Here is a 14,257-nt window from a genome sequence, read left to right as displayed (position 1 = left end):
TTACTTTCGTTGGTGCTGTTTTGGTCTTTTAATGATGGCTAGTTCTCATTTCTATTGTTATTTGGTACATTTTCAACATGATTGTGGAGTTCTTCTGCTCACTAGACAGTACGGTAGCTGTAGTGGGTAAGGGAAGACTTTTTAAAAGGAAGTTTGGTGGGACAAATCAAAAGCGTCTCCCAGCCACTGCTCTAGGGGAGCTCATTTCTGTCATGTTGATATGGAAGTTGAATTAGTTTCCTAAGGCAGTGTAACGACACAAACGTGGTGGCTTAAGACAACACAACTTTATTCTCGTACAGTTCTGGAGTTCAGGATTCCAAAACCAGAGTCACTGGGTTAAAATTCATTTCCTTGCTTTTCCAGCTTCTCAAGGGTTCCTCGACTCGTGGTTCCCTTCTCTTCAAGGTCAGCACTGGGTGGTCCTCTGCTCACACGGCATCCTTCTGACACTCTCCTCCCCACTCCGTTACTTATAAGGACCTTTGTAATTAAACTGGGCACACCAAGATAATGCAGAATAATTAATTGCCCCATCCCATGATTGAAGATCCTTGACCACACTTGGACAGTCCAGCCTGCCAGGTAAAGTACCATATTCACATGCCTGACAATGAGGACATGCTCCTACCTTCTCCAGAAGTATCATGAACCAGCACCTCACTGGGACCTACGAATATTTTCTGTCGCCAGAACTGTCATTATGGCTGGTGGAGATGAACTCCTGAAATCCTGAGATGGAAACAGAAGTGAATTTTGAACAACCAAAACAAAGCTATGAGAGGGACTGGGAATTATGGAAGCGGTACTGTTATTTCCTGGCTCAGGCACAGCTGGTATCACAGGCATTTTTGCTGGTCACCCCAGAAACTTAACTACCATTTAGCACATCGCTTCTGTAGCATAAATGCATCTGGACTTCTCAAAGCCACCTCCTAAATGAACCTAAAGACAGCAGTCATTTCTAAAGTAGCTGGTACTTTGAGAAGAGGGACCCCTGGGCCACTGTGCCTATTTACACATTACTTCAAATTGGGTGTTTCAGTTACTTAGTAGAGTCTCAGAAACACATCAACAGGGGTCCCTGGGTGGCTCAGTGGGTTAAGCGTCCGACTCTTGGTTTCAGCTCAGGTCATGATCTCAGGGTCGTGGGACAGAGCTCCATGTTGGTCTCTGCGCTCAGAGGGGAGTGTGCTTGGGATTCTCTCTCCCTCTCCCACTGCTCATGCTCTCTCTCTCTCTCAAACAAAATCTTTAAAAAAAAGAAAAGGAAAGAAAAGAAAAGAAATACCTAAACAAAGGGTATTGTTGATGGAAGCTCGTTCACTCAATTAAGGATTTATCATATCCTACTATGAGCCAGGCGCTGTGCTAGGAACGGCATTTTCCAAGATGACGGTGAGCATGGCCCCTGTTCTCCCTAGTCTGGTGGAAGTAATTAGGGGAAGAGGAAGAGAAAGGCAAAACTCAAGGTCACTAATCAGTTGTGGGCTGGGGGGGCCCTGAGAATGATCTGTCGGGGAGGGGATGGAGGGGAAGAGGCTGCTGGAAGGCAGAGGAAGATAATCAAAGGGGCTGGGAGAAACTGCTGCCTGCTTTCCTGACTTTGCCCACTTTGCCTGGCAGGTACAGGCCCTCAAGTGCTGCTGCTTAAAGAAAAGTTTTCAGTTTCAATGGGGCAGAGTTCCCTATTTTCAGGAGCTCAGAAAAAATGGTTTGAAATAGCATGAAATGACAATACGGACATGCCTTAAACTCTGTGCTTCAATTTCCCTGACTGCAAATAAGAAGAACGCTTATTTGAACAGAAATGAGAATTTCTACTTCCCGTATAGCCTTTTTGTGGACTCTGTGGACTTCTTATTAAATAATGGACAGTAAAGCAAATTGCTTTCCTCTCTTGAAGGGCTTCTTTCTTTCTTAAATGACTTTGAACTTTTTCTCCCCTTTTTGAGCATTCATATAGATGAGCATATTTTAAAAACTGACCAGAATGGAACAGTAAACATATTTGGGAAAGCAAGTGATTGTCACTATGGCAACACAGAATGTGTCTGACATTTAGTCTTTCCATTATTCTCTGTTGCTATAGTAATGAAACCTTGCATTCTGACACCATTTCCAAATTCGATTAAAATAAAGCCCCTCTTACCCCACAAGAAGACTGGAGGACTGGAACTATTAATGCACACGATGTATGAGGATGTTCTCTAGCACTGGGACAGAGGTGACAGAAGGCACACTTTGCTTCACTTTTAATCAAACTGAAAAAAAAAATGCTTAAAAGTGGAAACACATAGAGGTAAAAACTCAGTACAACAAAAGTAAAGCAGATTTTTGTTATTAAAAGTCAGCCTTTGGGGGCACCTAGCTGGCTCAGTCAGTGGAACGTGAGACTCTTGATCTCAGGGTTGTGAGTTCGAGCCCCAGTTTGGTAGAGAGATTACTTAAAAGAAAATCAGCCTTTTATCTTAAACACCTACAAAAATCACTTTAACTTACGAGATGTTGAAATTTAACATCCAATAGTAACAGATAAGGAGAATTTTTGTTTGTTTCTAGGAGCAAATACAATAGTAGGATAATGGCAACTAAGGGTCACCAAAATTCGTAAAGAAATTACTTGGGGTTTTCAGGGGCTTTCTGTGTTTAAGAAATACGATATGATCTGTTATTTGTCCACTCTGAGACTTATGACTAGCAACCACATTATTATTAGATTATGAGATGCAATAGTAGAAACACTCCAGCTATGCATTTTTGATTAATGAGAAAAAAACAGGGAGGTAATTTAGAAGGAAAAGTAGGGGAGATGGTGGTGAGAATGCCATGAGAAGGAAAGGTATTAAAAAGGAAAGTTAGTGATCACGGAGGACTAAGGGTAGTTTAAGAACCAAACCCAGGAAAAGGTAGACGGGGAGTTGTTGTCTCTCTACTCCACTAAAATCTTCCCAAATGTCCACCACCTTTAAATCTCCTGGCAGGAGCAGCAACGCCCGCTGCAAGTGGCGGCCCAGCATGAGGCCGGCGTGTCCGGCTCCCTGGGCTTAAACACCGGTTCCCCGCGCAGCCTCGGAGAGACGCTTCACGGCATTCAGCCGCAGGTCCCCCCTACACACCGGACGGAATGCGAGGGTTCTTGTAATAGTGAAACAGATTCATGGAGATGAAGCCCTTAGAGTAGTGGCTGGCACACAATAGTGTTCAATAACTATTTTCGAAATGAGATGAGGAAAGGGAACTGGCCAGAGAATGAAAAGCTCTGGGCTCCAAAACTCAGTTCAGTTCTTACAAAAGGAACTCAAGAATGCACATGCATTTGTAACAACCAGGAGGTTACAGAAAGTCACAGTAATTTCTCAAAATGAGAAAACAATGATTAATCTTTATTACTAAAATGACATTTATGCAGTTTTTCTGTTGATACATTATGCAAAAAGGGCCAGATCAATTCCACTAAATATTCAGTATATATGTGGGATGGGGTGATTTAAAATATAGGCTATTTTGCATGAATAAAACTCATTCTGCAGGGGACTTTAAGAGACAGATGGTCATCCCACAAAACTGTTAAAACTGTTTTCAACAAGAGGCCTCTCTGACTGCCAAATAGGAGAGAAAAACCAAAAGTGTATGTATACCAAGAGTGAATTTTTAAAATGGGCTCCAAATAGAAAGTGACCAGGGCACATATTCCAAATGACAAGAATAGATTTGGAATCGATCTGTTTCTCCCATGGGCAGCTCGATGTACAGGTGATTTTCTGGAAAAGTATTACGAATGACTTTCCTAATAAGCACTGGCCCACACTATTTCATAGGCTATTCCAACAGAAACCAGACCTCCCACCATAAACAAGAGTGGCCACCCAACAACAGCCAGTGCTAGCTGGAATGCCAGGACCCATTCAACTTTTCAAGATCTGGTACCAGACTGATCTTCAAAATTAAAATCTGCTCTCCCTACCTCTTGCTATTTTGAGTGCCATTTTTAAATAGCTTGTGTTCTAACATTTCCTATTTTTTCCAGTTATAAGAGAAAATCTAAAGGAAAAGAACTGCAACAATTTCTATAGGAACCACACAGGCTTTCCATTCAATGTAAAGTTTTTAGAAACATGAAATTTGCTGGTGAAAAGCTTTCAATGTCATTTTATACACCCTTATAATTTAACTGAGGGATGATGACAACTGCAAGCAATTTGGTGGAACATCACAGAGGACAAAACAGAGTGAGTTTTATTTTGTCAATGTTCAGTTCAAGTCAACAAATACACTTTTGCCAGCCTAAGAGGTAACGCGCGAGATGCAAGAGATCCGCGGGAGAAAGGGCGGAGCAGAGCAGTAGAAATCTAAGTAGAACATGTATGAGCACAGAATTCTGATGAAAAAGCCAAGTTGATCTGTTCTCAGGTTGTCAGGGAAAAGCAGGTTCTGAGGAATAAGAGTACGTCACACGGAGGGGCCAGGAGGAAGCAGGACGTGCGCAAGGCAAACACTGAGGGCAGAGACAGTGTGACACAGTAACTGTGCATATATAATGTAGATTGTATCATGTGAACTGGGTGACTTTTTTCTTAACTAAACTGCATTTGGAGGAAAGACAGTACCAGTGACTTTCTTCTTTCCTTTTGATTAAATAAAAGGCAATGAAACAAATATTTTAGCTAATGATTACATTCTCATTCTGAGACTTTTAATAAGCTGTGGCCAGGCACAGCCTAGAACAGACTTGTCTAATAGAAATATAATGCAAACCACATATATAAGATTAAATTTCCTATTAGCTTCATTTTAAAGCAGAAAAACAAATCACAGGTAAAATTCATTTTAAGAATATATTTTCCTTAACCCAATTATGCAAAATTTTATCATTTAACTTGTAATCAGTATGAAAATTCTCAATGAGGCATTGTACATTTTTAAACTAAATCTCTGAATCCTGTGTGTATTTTACTCTTACAGTACATTGCAATTCGGATGCTAATTTACCAGAAATACTCCATCTGTATGCATGCATGTACATATGTATTTAAGTAAGCAAGTAAGCAAGCTCTATACCCAATGTGGGGCTTGAACCCCTGACCCCAGGATCAAGAGTCACATGATCTACCAACTTAAGCCAGCCAGGCACCCCTATTCCAACTGTAATTAGACTTCAAAATATTTACAGTTGAAAAAGTAGATTCACATAACTCAAGTTTTCCAAATATACTTTCCAGTTATCCAGTCACTGAACTGACTGAATTCTGTTTTTAAATTAAAATTAAACAGAACTAAAATTCAGTTATTCAATTTTACTAGACACATTTCAAGCAAGGGCTGATTTGGCTAGTGGCTACCAGAGTTGGACAGATCACTTCTAGAATAAGTGTGTAAGAACCTCAGGGTCAAATCTCTAGTCTGAAATTAGTATTAAAATAAAATCAGTAAACTAGACTATCAGATTCGTAATGGGGTACTGATATTAGGCGTTCTGGATTACCCTCCATCTCTCCCTTGTTGGTCCTATTAGTCCATATCCACTCACACAAGTTATAGCTAAGAAAGAATAGTGAGGTTATCTGGAAAAAGTTTTGCTATCAGCAAAAAGATTGACGTTTAATTGCAGGAACCTTCAAGAGTTTATTTGAAAGCAGAAGGTTCTTAATACTTACTGCCATGTGTTCGGTGTTATCCTGGTTAATGAAGTAGATAAATGGATTCAAGCGGTGGACATTCGCTGAAAGGGAACAGAGAGAGGGTGTCTGGTTATAATTGGGATGGATAGTTCTCTTACCTTCTCACCACACTCACCCAAGAAACATCCATCACAAACAAAATCAAAATTATAAAATCTAAGTTCTCATAATTTTCAAAATAACCATGTTTTTGTTCTACTTAGGCAAAAGTGTAGGCATGCTTCTTACACGGACTCCCCAGTGAGAATCTGAAAGACTAAACTAATCATCACATTTCAAAGAGCCTATTTCTAAGGACTTCCTATTTTATGGAAGAGAGTTCCTCCAGGAATATCCGGCAAGCATTCACCGTTCATCCGGAATATTCCATTATTTCACCAAATCTCTTTCGAGTGCCTGTTATAGTCTAGGCACTGCGCTAAGCCAAGAAATGACAACAGTGAACAAGGAAGACCCACCCGCAGGGCACACGTGGCAAGCGCCATCGAGGAAAGGCACCCACGCGGAAGGGAGCACGCGGCAGTAGGGCTGGAGTAGGATTTAACAAGTACAAACAGGGGATGCCACACACCGCCTTGGGCAACACTTACGCTAAGAGCTTAAATATCTGAGCTTGAGAAGTTACCGAGCACCCATTTATCGGACAAACCCACATTAGAGAGACCACTGAGAAGAAACGGCGGGTGAATGGAGAGACAGGAGGGCTTCCTTCCTTCCTTCCTACCTGCTAACCCGAATCCCGCCCCGGCAGGGAAGAGGCGGGGAGAAGCCTGTGCAAACGAAGTCCCAAGGCCACTGCCCAGGCTGGGGACCGAAAGGAGAGCACTGGGGGAAGGAAGGAGGAAGAGGGAAGGGGGGGATGCGAATGGAAGACGACGCCTGAGAGAAAAGCAGCAGCAACTCTTGGAGAGGGTCTGCACTTCCCATCAGGAGTGTGGCTGCGCCCAAGGCCAAGCCGCCCGCCTGGCGACAGTGGGAAGAAGGGACCACAGACAGACTGCCGAGTGACACCAGAACCTGCGCTGGCAGCGAGAAGTGGGCCGCGAGGGAAGAAGGCCCAGTGAGGGAAACAAGGAGCACACAGTCAACAGGTGCAGTGATTTTGGAGTCAAGTGGGATAAGGACTGGTTGAGGTGTAAGGAAATCACCGGTGTCTGGCTGGGGCCAACCTAAGCCGCACTTCGTGGAGCAGAAGGGGAGGACGAGCTTGAAGGTACCTGGGGCAACGCCAACATTCCCCCTTCCTCTCCGCCCTTTTAACAGGTAAAGGTCAAGGACAGAGGTAGGGTTTGGAGGCGGGGCGGCCAGGGTCCCAATCAGGCGGAACAGCGCCGCAGGCTGATCTCTAGCAGCCAATCGGCTTCTAGAGCCCACTTGACTGACAGAGCCATGCGCCAACGCCTGAGCGCAGAGCGGGAGGCCGCGAATCGCAAGGGGGCGGAATTCCAGGGCACTAACCCGGAACCGGTTGGGGACTCGATTCCCATTGTGAGGCCAGACCTGGGGCGGGCCCTCAGCCAGAAGGGCTATACCATCCGGACCAATGGATGAGCCGTCTCGAAAGACTGGCAGCCGCACCAGCCAACGGGTGGCGGCAAGGGGCGGGCGAAGTTAGTGGGCGGGGAATCAATGAGGCATCTTTTTTTCCTAGCCCCCTTAGAGGCGATCGGGCGGAGGTACCGCCGGGGTCGCAGGTGAGCGAGTCTGTCCCTGAGGAGGCGGCAGCTCCGCGGACGGTGGGTGCCCTCGCAGCGGGGAAGGTCCCAGCGGGGGTCAGCGGCAGGTGGCGGTCCCCCCGCGGCCGGCTTTGGCCCTGGATCTGCGTCGTAGCGGTACCACGACGCTCCTAGAAGTACCAGCCCGCCCGGGGCGGGTGGGAGGGCTGTGGCAGCTGAATCCAGGCTGCAGAAGTTTCCCGCGCACCCAGTCGGGACTCTGCTTTAACATCCAGAAGACTCTCCTTCCAGGTCGCCGCATCTGCCAGCAGGTGTGGCCGCTGCGCTGTGGCCGAGGCGGGCGTGCGCCACCTCCCCCTGGGTGGCCTCCGGGGAGCTCGGTCTCTTCCCGGGCGGTCCCAAAGAAGGCTGCGGGGCCGGGGGGCAGGTGTCGTATCACTCCGATAACAGGTTGCCCCTAAGTAAACTTCACTTATTTACCTACCGCAAGTTTCAGAGAAGAGCATCCTGTTTGGCAGGAAAGTGAATTTCCTATAAGAATATGTGGGCGTGGGGAGGAGGGAGACTTGGGGAAGTTTGGATATTTTGTGATGCTTTCTTTTTCTGAACATCCTAATGAGTTTACAAAATTATATATATATTTGCTTTTTGGGGGGGGGACCCAGAATTGACGGCCTGATTTTCCTTGGACCTCTTAATTCTGTCTTATCACACAGTATTTAGGATATTCCTTTTCAAGTGTTAGTCCTTGAAAAAACAATTGCCCACTGTTAAAATGTGCCTTTGGTGGTACATCATCTTCACAAGGATTATGTAAGTGAACTACTTAGACCTATTCCCAGCCTGGAAAGAATGCTTGTCCACTGGGATTTCGGGAAAACGGCGGTTGTCTCTGTTAGGGCATGGAAGGTCTTATGGATTTTTAGAGGCTGCAACTGCCGAATTCCCTTCTGTAAAACTAGGGAACACAACCGATATAAACAGGGTAGGATTTGACATCTAAAATGGCATCTTTTCACGTTCTGTGAGGTGTTCTATCCCCAGCACCGGGAATATGTGCCTTGCACATAGTAGGAGCTTAGTAAATATTTGAGTAAGCTCTTCGGTAATGGATGACAGAAACCCAAGCTGTGTTCCATAAGCATCAAAATATAAAGGAAAGAACAGGAAAAATAAAAATAAAAAGATCCTGGAAACACAGCTTAGCTTCTGTCTGTGCAAACATAGGTACCTCAACTCAAGGTGCACTGATTTTGGTACTTTCTTACATTAATCAGAAGATACCAAAGGTTTGCTCGTAATTAAGCCCAGACTGTCTGGGAATATAAGATACATGTACACAAGAAGAATGTTGGGCTAAGCCATATCCATCCTCTAATATAACACTTACTGCACGTATCCCGCTAGTGGCTGTGGTATAGATTATTCATTTACTCTACTGGTAAATACTTGTATTTTAATCATGCATTTTTTAAATGGTTCAAAAAGCTATTTAAATGCTCTGAAACATTCTGTATCTTTTGGAAACAAAAAGCCAGGAATACATTGTATTTAATATGATATGGAATTTGATATTATTTTAGCTCTCTATTCTGTTTTTAAGGACATCTAACCTGATTCCCTACTAAAAATATGTCTTTGATAACCTACTTTACTCATCATTGGTCCATACAGACTATGGTAGCAACAGAGCCTTTTTACTTAAAATTTTCTTTTCACAATGTGTGTTTTTTAAAGATTTTATTTATTCATTTGACAGAGATAGAGACAGGCAGCGAGAGAGGGAACACAAGCAGGGGGAGTGGGAGAGGAAGAAGCAGGCTCCCAGCGGAGGAGCCTGATGTGGGGCTCGATCCCAGAACGCTGGGATCATGCCCTGAGCCGAAGGCAGACGCCCAACGACTGAGCCACCCAGGCGCCCCTAACAATGTTTTATAACTTGATAGGTTCTTATGTTTTTCGGCGTAGTCAAAGGGTGGATAGTTTATCTAAAGGCTTCACTTAATTTCACAAACTGAATCTTGCCTATGTTGTCTTGGGCTGCCTTTTTCTTTTAAACATATGCTTTGCCCATAGAAGTTTCAGTTTTGGTAGCTTACCTTCCTTGAGTTACTTTGTTTCATTTTCTGTCTTTTTCCCATCCTCCAATCACCTTATTTTAAGTTGTATTTGTGCCTCCTGTTTGTTAGGCATGGTGTTACGTATCGAGGCTACTGCCCTTGGAACAAGTGGGCTACCATCTCCCAGATCCTTCTAGTGCCGAAGCAGATGGTAGAGGAAGGCAAAAGCCACGTTTACACTTCAGTTCTCTGGAGTGTGCGGTGACATACATACTAAGGAGAAGCATATTTGGGCTGGTGTCATAATGTATAAATCAGTTTGCTTCAGTCCTTTTTTATAAGTATATGAAAAAGATACAGAAAAAATATTTTATATAAATATAAGATATAAAAGATATATATATAAACAAAAAGATACATAAAAATATATTTAAAAGTTTGTGAACCTAGTACCTCCTGAGTATTCTTCAGTGGCCTCTAGAGGAAAGCTGAATACTTACCCAGCCCATTGATCATTTAAGTTACATAAGGAGTGGTAGGCCAGAGTACTAATTAAGTGTGATCCTTTAAAATTACAAGTGTTCTAGAATGTTCACTAACTGACTTGGGATCGAATGCGAAGACATGGCGTTCATTTTTGTCAGGTGCCCAATTCCCCAGGCAGAGGGACCCCTGTGCACAGAGGCTCCAAAGAGGCACGAAGGTGACGATGGGTGATGGGAAGCCGGCCAGCGGGGTGGGAGAGAGAGTGGCCCTGGAGTGGGGAAGCAGGGGGCAGCCTGGGGTGACAAGGGGGTTAGGCGCCAGGGCAGCCTGCAGGTGAGTGAAACACGGACGGTGGTGGGACTGGCTGAGAGGGAAGGGGAGGCGGTCGTAGCCAGAGCAGAGGTGGGCTTGTCCTTCAGTCTTGTGCGTGGCTCCCCGGGTGGCTGCAGGCTGACGGCCTATGACTTCTTTCTCTCTAGGACCATCCCGCCTGGGCTACTAGATGAGCGGACAACTCTGATGTGAACAGAGTGCCAAGAAAGGGACTGCCCTTGATTTTTGTGCTTTAGCACTTCCCAACTTTCCACATCTCTGCATTTACGTTGAGAAAATGAAGCAGTTGAAAAGGAAAAGGAAAAGCAATTTTAGTGTTCAAGAAACTCAGACCCTTTTGAAAGAAATTACAAAACGGAAAGAAGTCATTTTTTCCAAGCAGCTCAACACAACGATAAACGTGATGAAGCGGATGGCCTGGGAGGAGATCGCGCAGTGTGTGAATGCTGTGGGCGAGGGCGAGCAGAGGACAGGGACGGAGGTGAAGAGGAGGTACCTGGACTGGCGGGCGCTCATGAAGAGGAAGAGGATGAAGGCGAACATTAAGCTGGTGGGCTCGGGGTTTCCCCTTCCCACGTCCGACTTAGATGACTCTCTCACCGAAGAGATCGATGAAAAGATTGGATTCCGCAATGATACGAATTTCGATTGGCAGAACGTGGCGGATTTCCGGGATGCAGGTGGATCCTTAACTGAGGTCAAAGTGGAAGAGGAAGAAAGAGATCCCCAGAGTCCCGAAGTAAGTAGCAGCCTGTGAGTCCTCTCTTTTCACTCGTTCAGTTCTGATGTGGGAGTTCATGATAGGGTCCAGGAACAGTCAAGATCCCAGTTGTCAAGCTCACTGAAAAGTAGTACCTAACAAATCATTCCATTCCATTTTTCCCTCTTTGTGTCATTAATCTCTCTTTGAACCCAAATATGCTTCTCTTAATGATACATGCAGTTGATCCTTGAACAACCTGGGGCCGGGGCGCCGACTCCTGCACAGTCGAAAAGCCACGTGTAAGTTCTCACTCCCCCCAGACCTTAACTACTAGTAGCCTGCTGTTGACCCGCAGCCTTACAATAACATAAACAGTCGATGACCACGTATTTTGTATGTTAAATATATTATATATTGTGTTCTTAAACTAAAGTCAGCTATGGAAAAGAAAATCTTAAGAACATCCTAAGAGAATATACATTTCCAGTACTGTATTGTATTTAGCAAAAAACTTTGCGAGCAGGTGGACCTGCCCAGCTCAAACCCACGTTGTTCAAGGCTCAGCTGTATTAGTGACATCAGGTAATCCGGTAAACTCAAAAGAAGTGGTTTTCTGTGCTCAAACAATACGGAAATTTTTAAGGACATGTTTAGACAAATTGACAACCATGAAGTAGAAGTAAAGACTGAAAGTTGCTTTTTCCTTTTAGTTTGAGATTGAGGAGGAGGAAGAAATGTTGTCATCCGTCATACCGGATTCCAGGAGGGAAAACGAACTTCCAGATTTCCCCCACATCGATGAGTTTTTTACTCTGAACTCAACACCATCTAGGTCTGCCTACGATGAGCCCCATGTGCTGGTGAACATAGAGAAACAGAAGCTGGAGCTGGAAAAACGGCGCCTGGACATCGAGGCGGAGCGGCTGCAGGTGGAGAAGGAGCGGCTGCAGGTGGAGAAGGAGCGGCTGCGGCACTTGGACCTGGAGCACGAGCGGCTGCAGCTGGAGAAGGAGCGGCTGCAGATCGAGCGCGAGAGGCTGAGGCTCCAGGTCGTCGGCTCAGAGAAGCCGTCTCTGGAAAACGAACTCGGCCAGGGAGAAAAGTCCATCCTTCAGCCGCAGGACATAGAAGCAGAGAAGTTAAAACTGGAGAGAGAACGCTTACAGCTGGAAAAAGATAGGCTGCAGTTTTTGAAATTCGAGTCGGAGAAGCTGCAGATTGAAAAGGAACGCTTACAAGTAGAGAAGGAGAGACTTCGAATTCAGAAGGAGGGACACCTGCAGTGACGGATCTCGGTCCCCGTTGAGCCAGTGTGTGGAAACCATAGATTTTTCTCTGTATCCAGTAATATAAAGATGGTTGCAAGATTAGCTCTGGTTTTTTTCCTGTTTAATGTCTGTGTTTTCAATAGGAAAAAGATAGTTAAGTGTGGGTTACTGTATACTTAAGTAGCATATTACGTAAAAATAACGTATGCATAAACAGTAAGGCCGAAACTATCGTGCTGTACTCTGAATTAGTACAATTACATAGCGTCTTGGATCATCGGTGCACTCCGCGTTGACGGTTACGTCCACGTAAAATTCTAGCTCAAACTTCTAGCTCGTGGTTCTCAACAGGAGGGTGATTTTTGACCCCTGGAAGACCTTTGGCAACATCTGGAGACACTTTTGGTTGTCAGAATGGGGGCGTGGGTAGAGGCCAGCGTGCCTACCTGTGTCCTGCCTGTCCTGCTGTGCACAGGACAGCTCCCCGCCCCCACATCATCCCACACAAAACAGCAGTACTGCTGGGGCGGAGAGATCCTTTCCTAGCCTGACTGTGTACCTCGAGAGCTTGGTTTATAGTTTCAGAATATTAAAACCTCAGCTATTTAAATGGGTAGTTACTGAAATGGCCAAAACCTTTAACTACGTAACATTAGTGTGTAGTGTATTGAACATAGGGAGTGGTGAAGATTGTAGGTATTTTATCCCCGCGTTTCTCTCTGTAGCCTGAGACTCTGAAAACTGCAGGGAATTCAGAGATTGTCCAGGATGGGTCACTTTGAAGAGCAGTTCATTCCTCTAGCTATTGATGCTTTCGAAGCCACACAGGCTGTCTAAGGTTTAGTTCCCTTTTTTTCTTTGAATTCATGGTCTTAGTTTCGGTAGAAAAATTGTCATTTCAACCATGTACTGAAATCTTAATGTAAGTGAAGGTTGAAGCTAGTAAAAATGGTACCAATATAAAAATGGCACCAGTAGTCCATGAGCTTGAAATCAACGAGTGGTTACTTTTTAAATGAATCTTAGCAGCTATGTGGGCATGGGGGTGGGGGATGGGGAGAATGTCCTCTGTGTCAGGTGGGGACGATGATGATAGTAGCTGTGTGTGAATGGATTAGGGATGCACTTATCACACACTATCAGACCTAATCTGTAGTATTGATTATTATTCCTGGGTCTGAGGCTCAGAGAAGGAACACTGAGTGAAAGTCTGTGGTGTATTTGGTCCCTGACCCTCCCTGCGGAATGAAGTTTGTATCTTCAGTCCCTGTGGTGTCTGTTCTGAGACCAGGGGCTTGCTGTAACCTCGTGGCCTCAGTCCCCTGCAGGTGCTGTTTCCACAACCCAGGTGATCCCAGGGCACACTAACCTTGAGAATTGCTGCACGAGATCACTTTGTATTTTCTGATTTCCAGGGCTGACAATGTAGCTTTAAGCCATCTCTTCTGTTGACAGATACGACCTGGATTCTGCGTTTGTTCCTTGTTAACTTAAGAATGTCTAGACACCATATGTGATGTTTGCGTCGGGGCCTCGAAGGAGAAAATATACTTCTGCTTCGTTACCTTGACTTTGAAATAGTGTTATTTTTCTATAACCGAAATAAATGCTTCTACCGTAGAAATAAAATTTGCCTATACCAACTATCTGAAAGTTCATGATTTCCGGTGCTAACCAGCGCGTTGAGGATTGAGGTTTTTAGCGGGACGAGAGCCTCAGCAGCGAGTGTTCGCGTCTGTGGCAGGCACTGTGCGAGGCGCTCTTCCTACGTGATTTTATTCGCTCTCCAGAGCAGCTCTTGCGCTAAGTCGTGTCCCTGCTTTTACCAGAAGGGACATAGGGCCTCAATTCAGTGACACACGTGAAGAAGGGTACGCCAGAACTGACCCTGAGGGCTCGAAGGAGGAGCGAAAGTCTGCAGGTGCCCTTGGAAGCAGTGCTTGCACGCTTTCACGCGCCCCGTGATCGGATCTCGTTTGTAAAGTGGGCGCCACCGCAGCTGCCCTGCCTGTGTGCGTAGTTGGCTTGAAATAAAACGGCACGTACACTG

General features: G+C 45.1%; 1 protein-coding gene and 1 long non-coding RNA gene across 4 annotated transcripts; one reads left to right on the top strand and one right to left on the bottom strand.

The window, feature by feature from the left end:
- Positions 1-276: 276 nt before the first annotated feature.
- LOC130544581 (uncharacterized) lies at positions 277-6,970 on the bottom strand. Its single transcript, XR_008960983.1, has 6 exons — positions 6,899-6,970; positions 5,658-5,722; positions 2,153-2,264; positions 1,292-1,425; positions 632-732; positions 277-496 (listed from the first exon to the last, which is right to left on the bottom strand). It is a non-coding gene; the product is annotated as an uncharacterized LOC130544581 (long non-coding RNA).
- Positions 6,971-7,284: 314 nt separating this feature from the next.
- On the top strand, positions 7,285-13,851 carry MSANTD4 (Myb/SANT DNA binding domain containing 4 with coiled-coils). 3 transcript variants are annotated; one of them, XM_026505869.4, is made up of 3 exons: positions 7,285-7,375; positions 10,383-10,975; positions 11,650-13,851. In XM_026505869.4, exons 2-3 carry the CDS (start codon positions 10,514-10,516, stop codon positions 12,223-12,225), a joined length of 1,038 nt encoding a protein of 345 aa, XP_026361654.2. In that variant the 5' UTR covers positions 7,285-7,375; positions 10,383-10,513; the 3' UTR covers positions 12,226-13,851. The 3 variants fall into 3 exon arrangements, with proteins under 3 accessions (XP_026361654.2, XP_026361653.2, XP_026361655.2); XM_026505868.4 differs by having other exon boundaries at positions 7,285-7,417; XM_026505870.4 differs by having other exon boundaries at positions 7,336-7,668.
- The last annotated feature ends 406 nt before the right edge of the window (positions 13,852-14,257 follow it).

This window comes from Ursus arctos, unplaced genomic scaffold (genome assembly GCF_023065955.2).
Source record: "Ursus arctos isolate Adak ecotype North America unplaced genomic scaffold, UrsArc2.0 scaffold_22, whole genome shotgun sequence".
Lineage (NCBI taxonomy): Eukaryota > Metazoa > Chordata > Mammalia > Carnivora > Ursidae > Ursus > Ursus arctos.
Note: the sequence above shows the minus strand (reverse complement) of the source record. Positions and strands in the feature narration are given on the sequence as shown.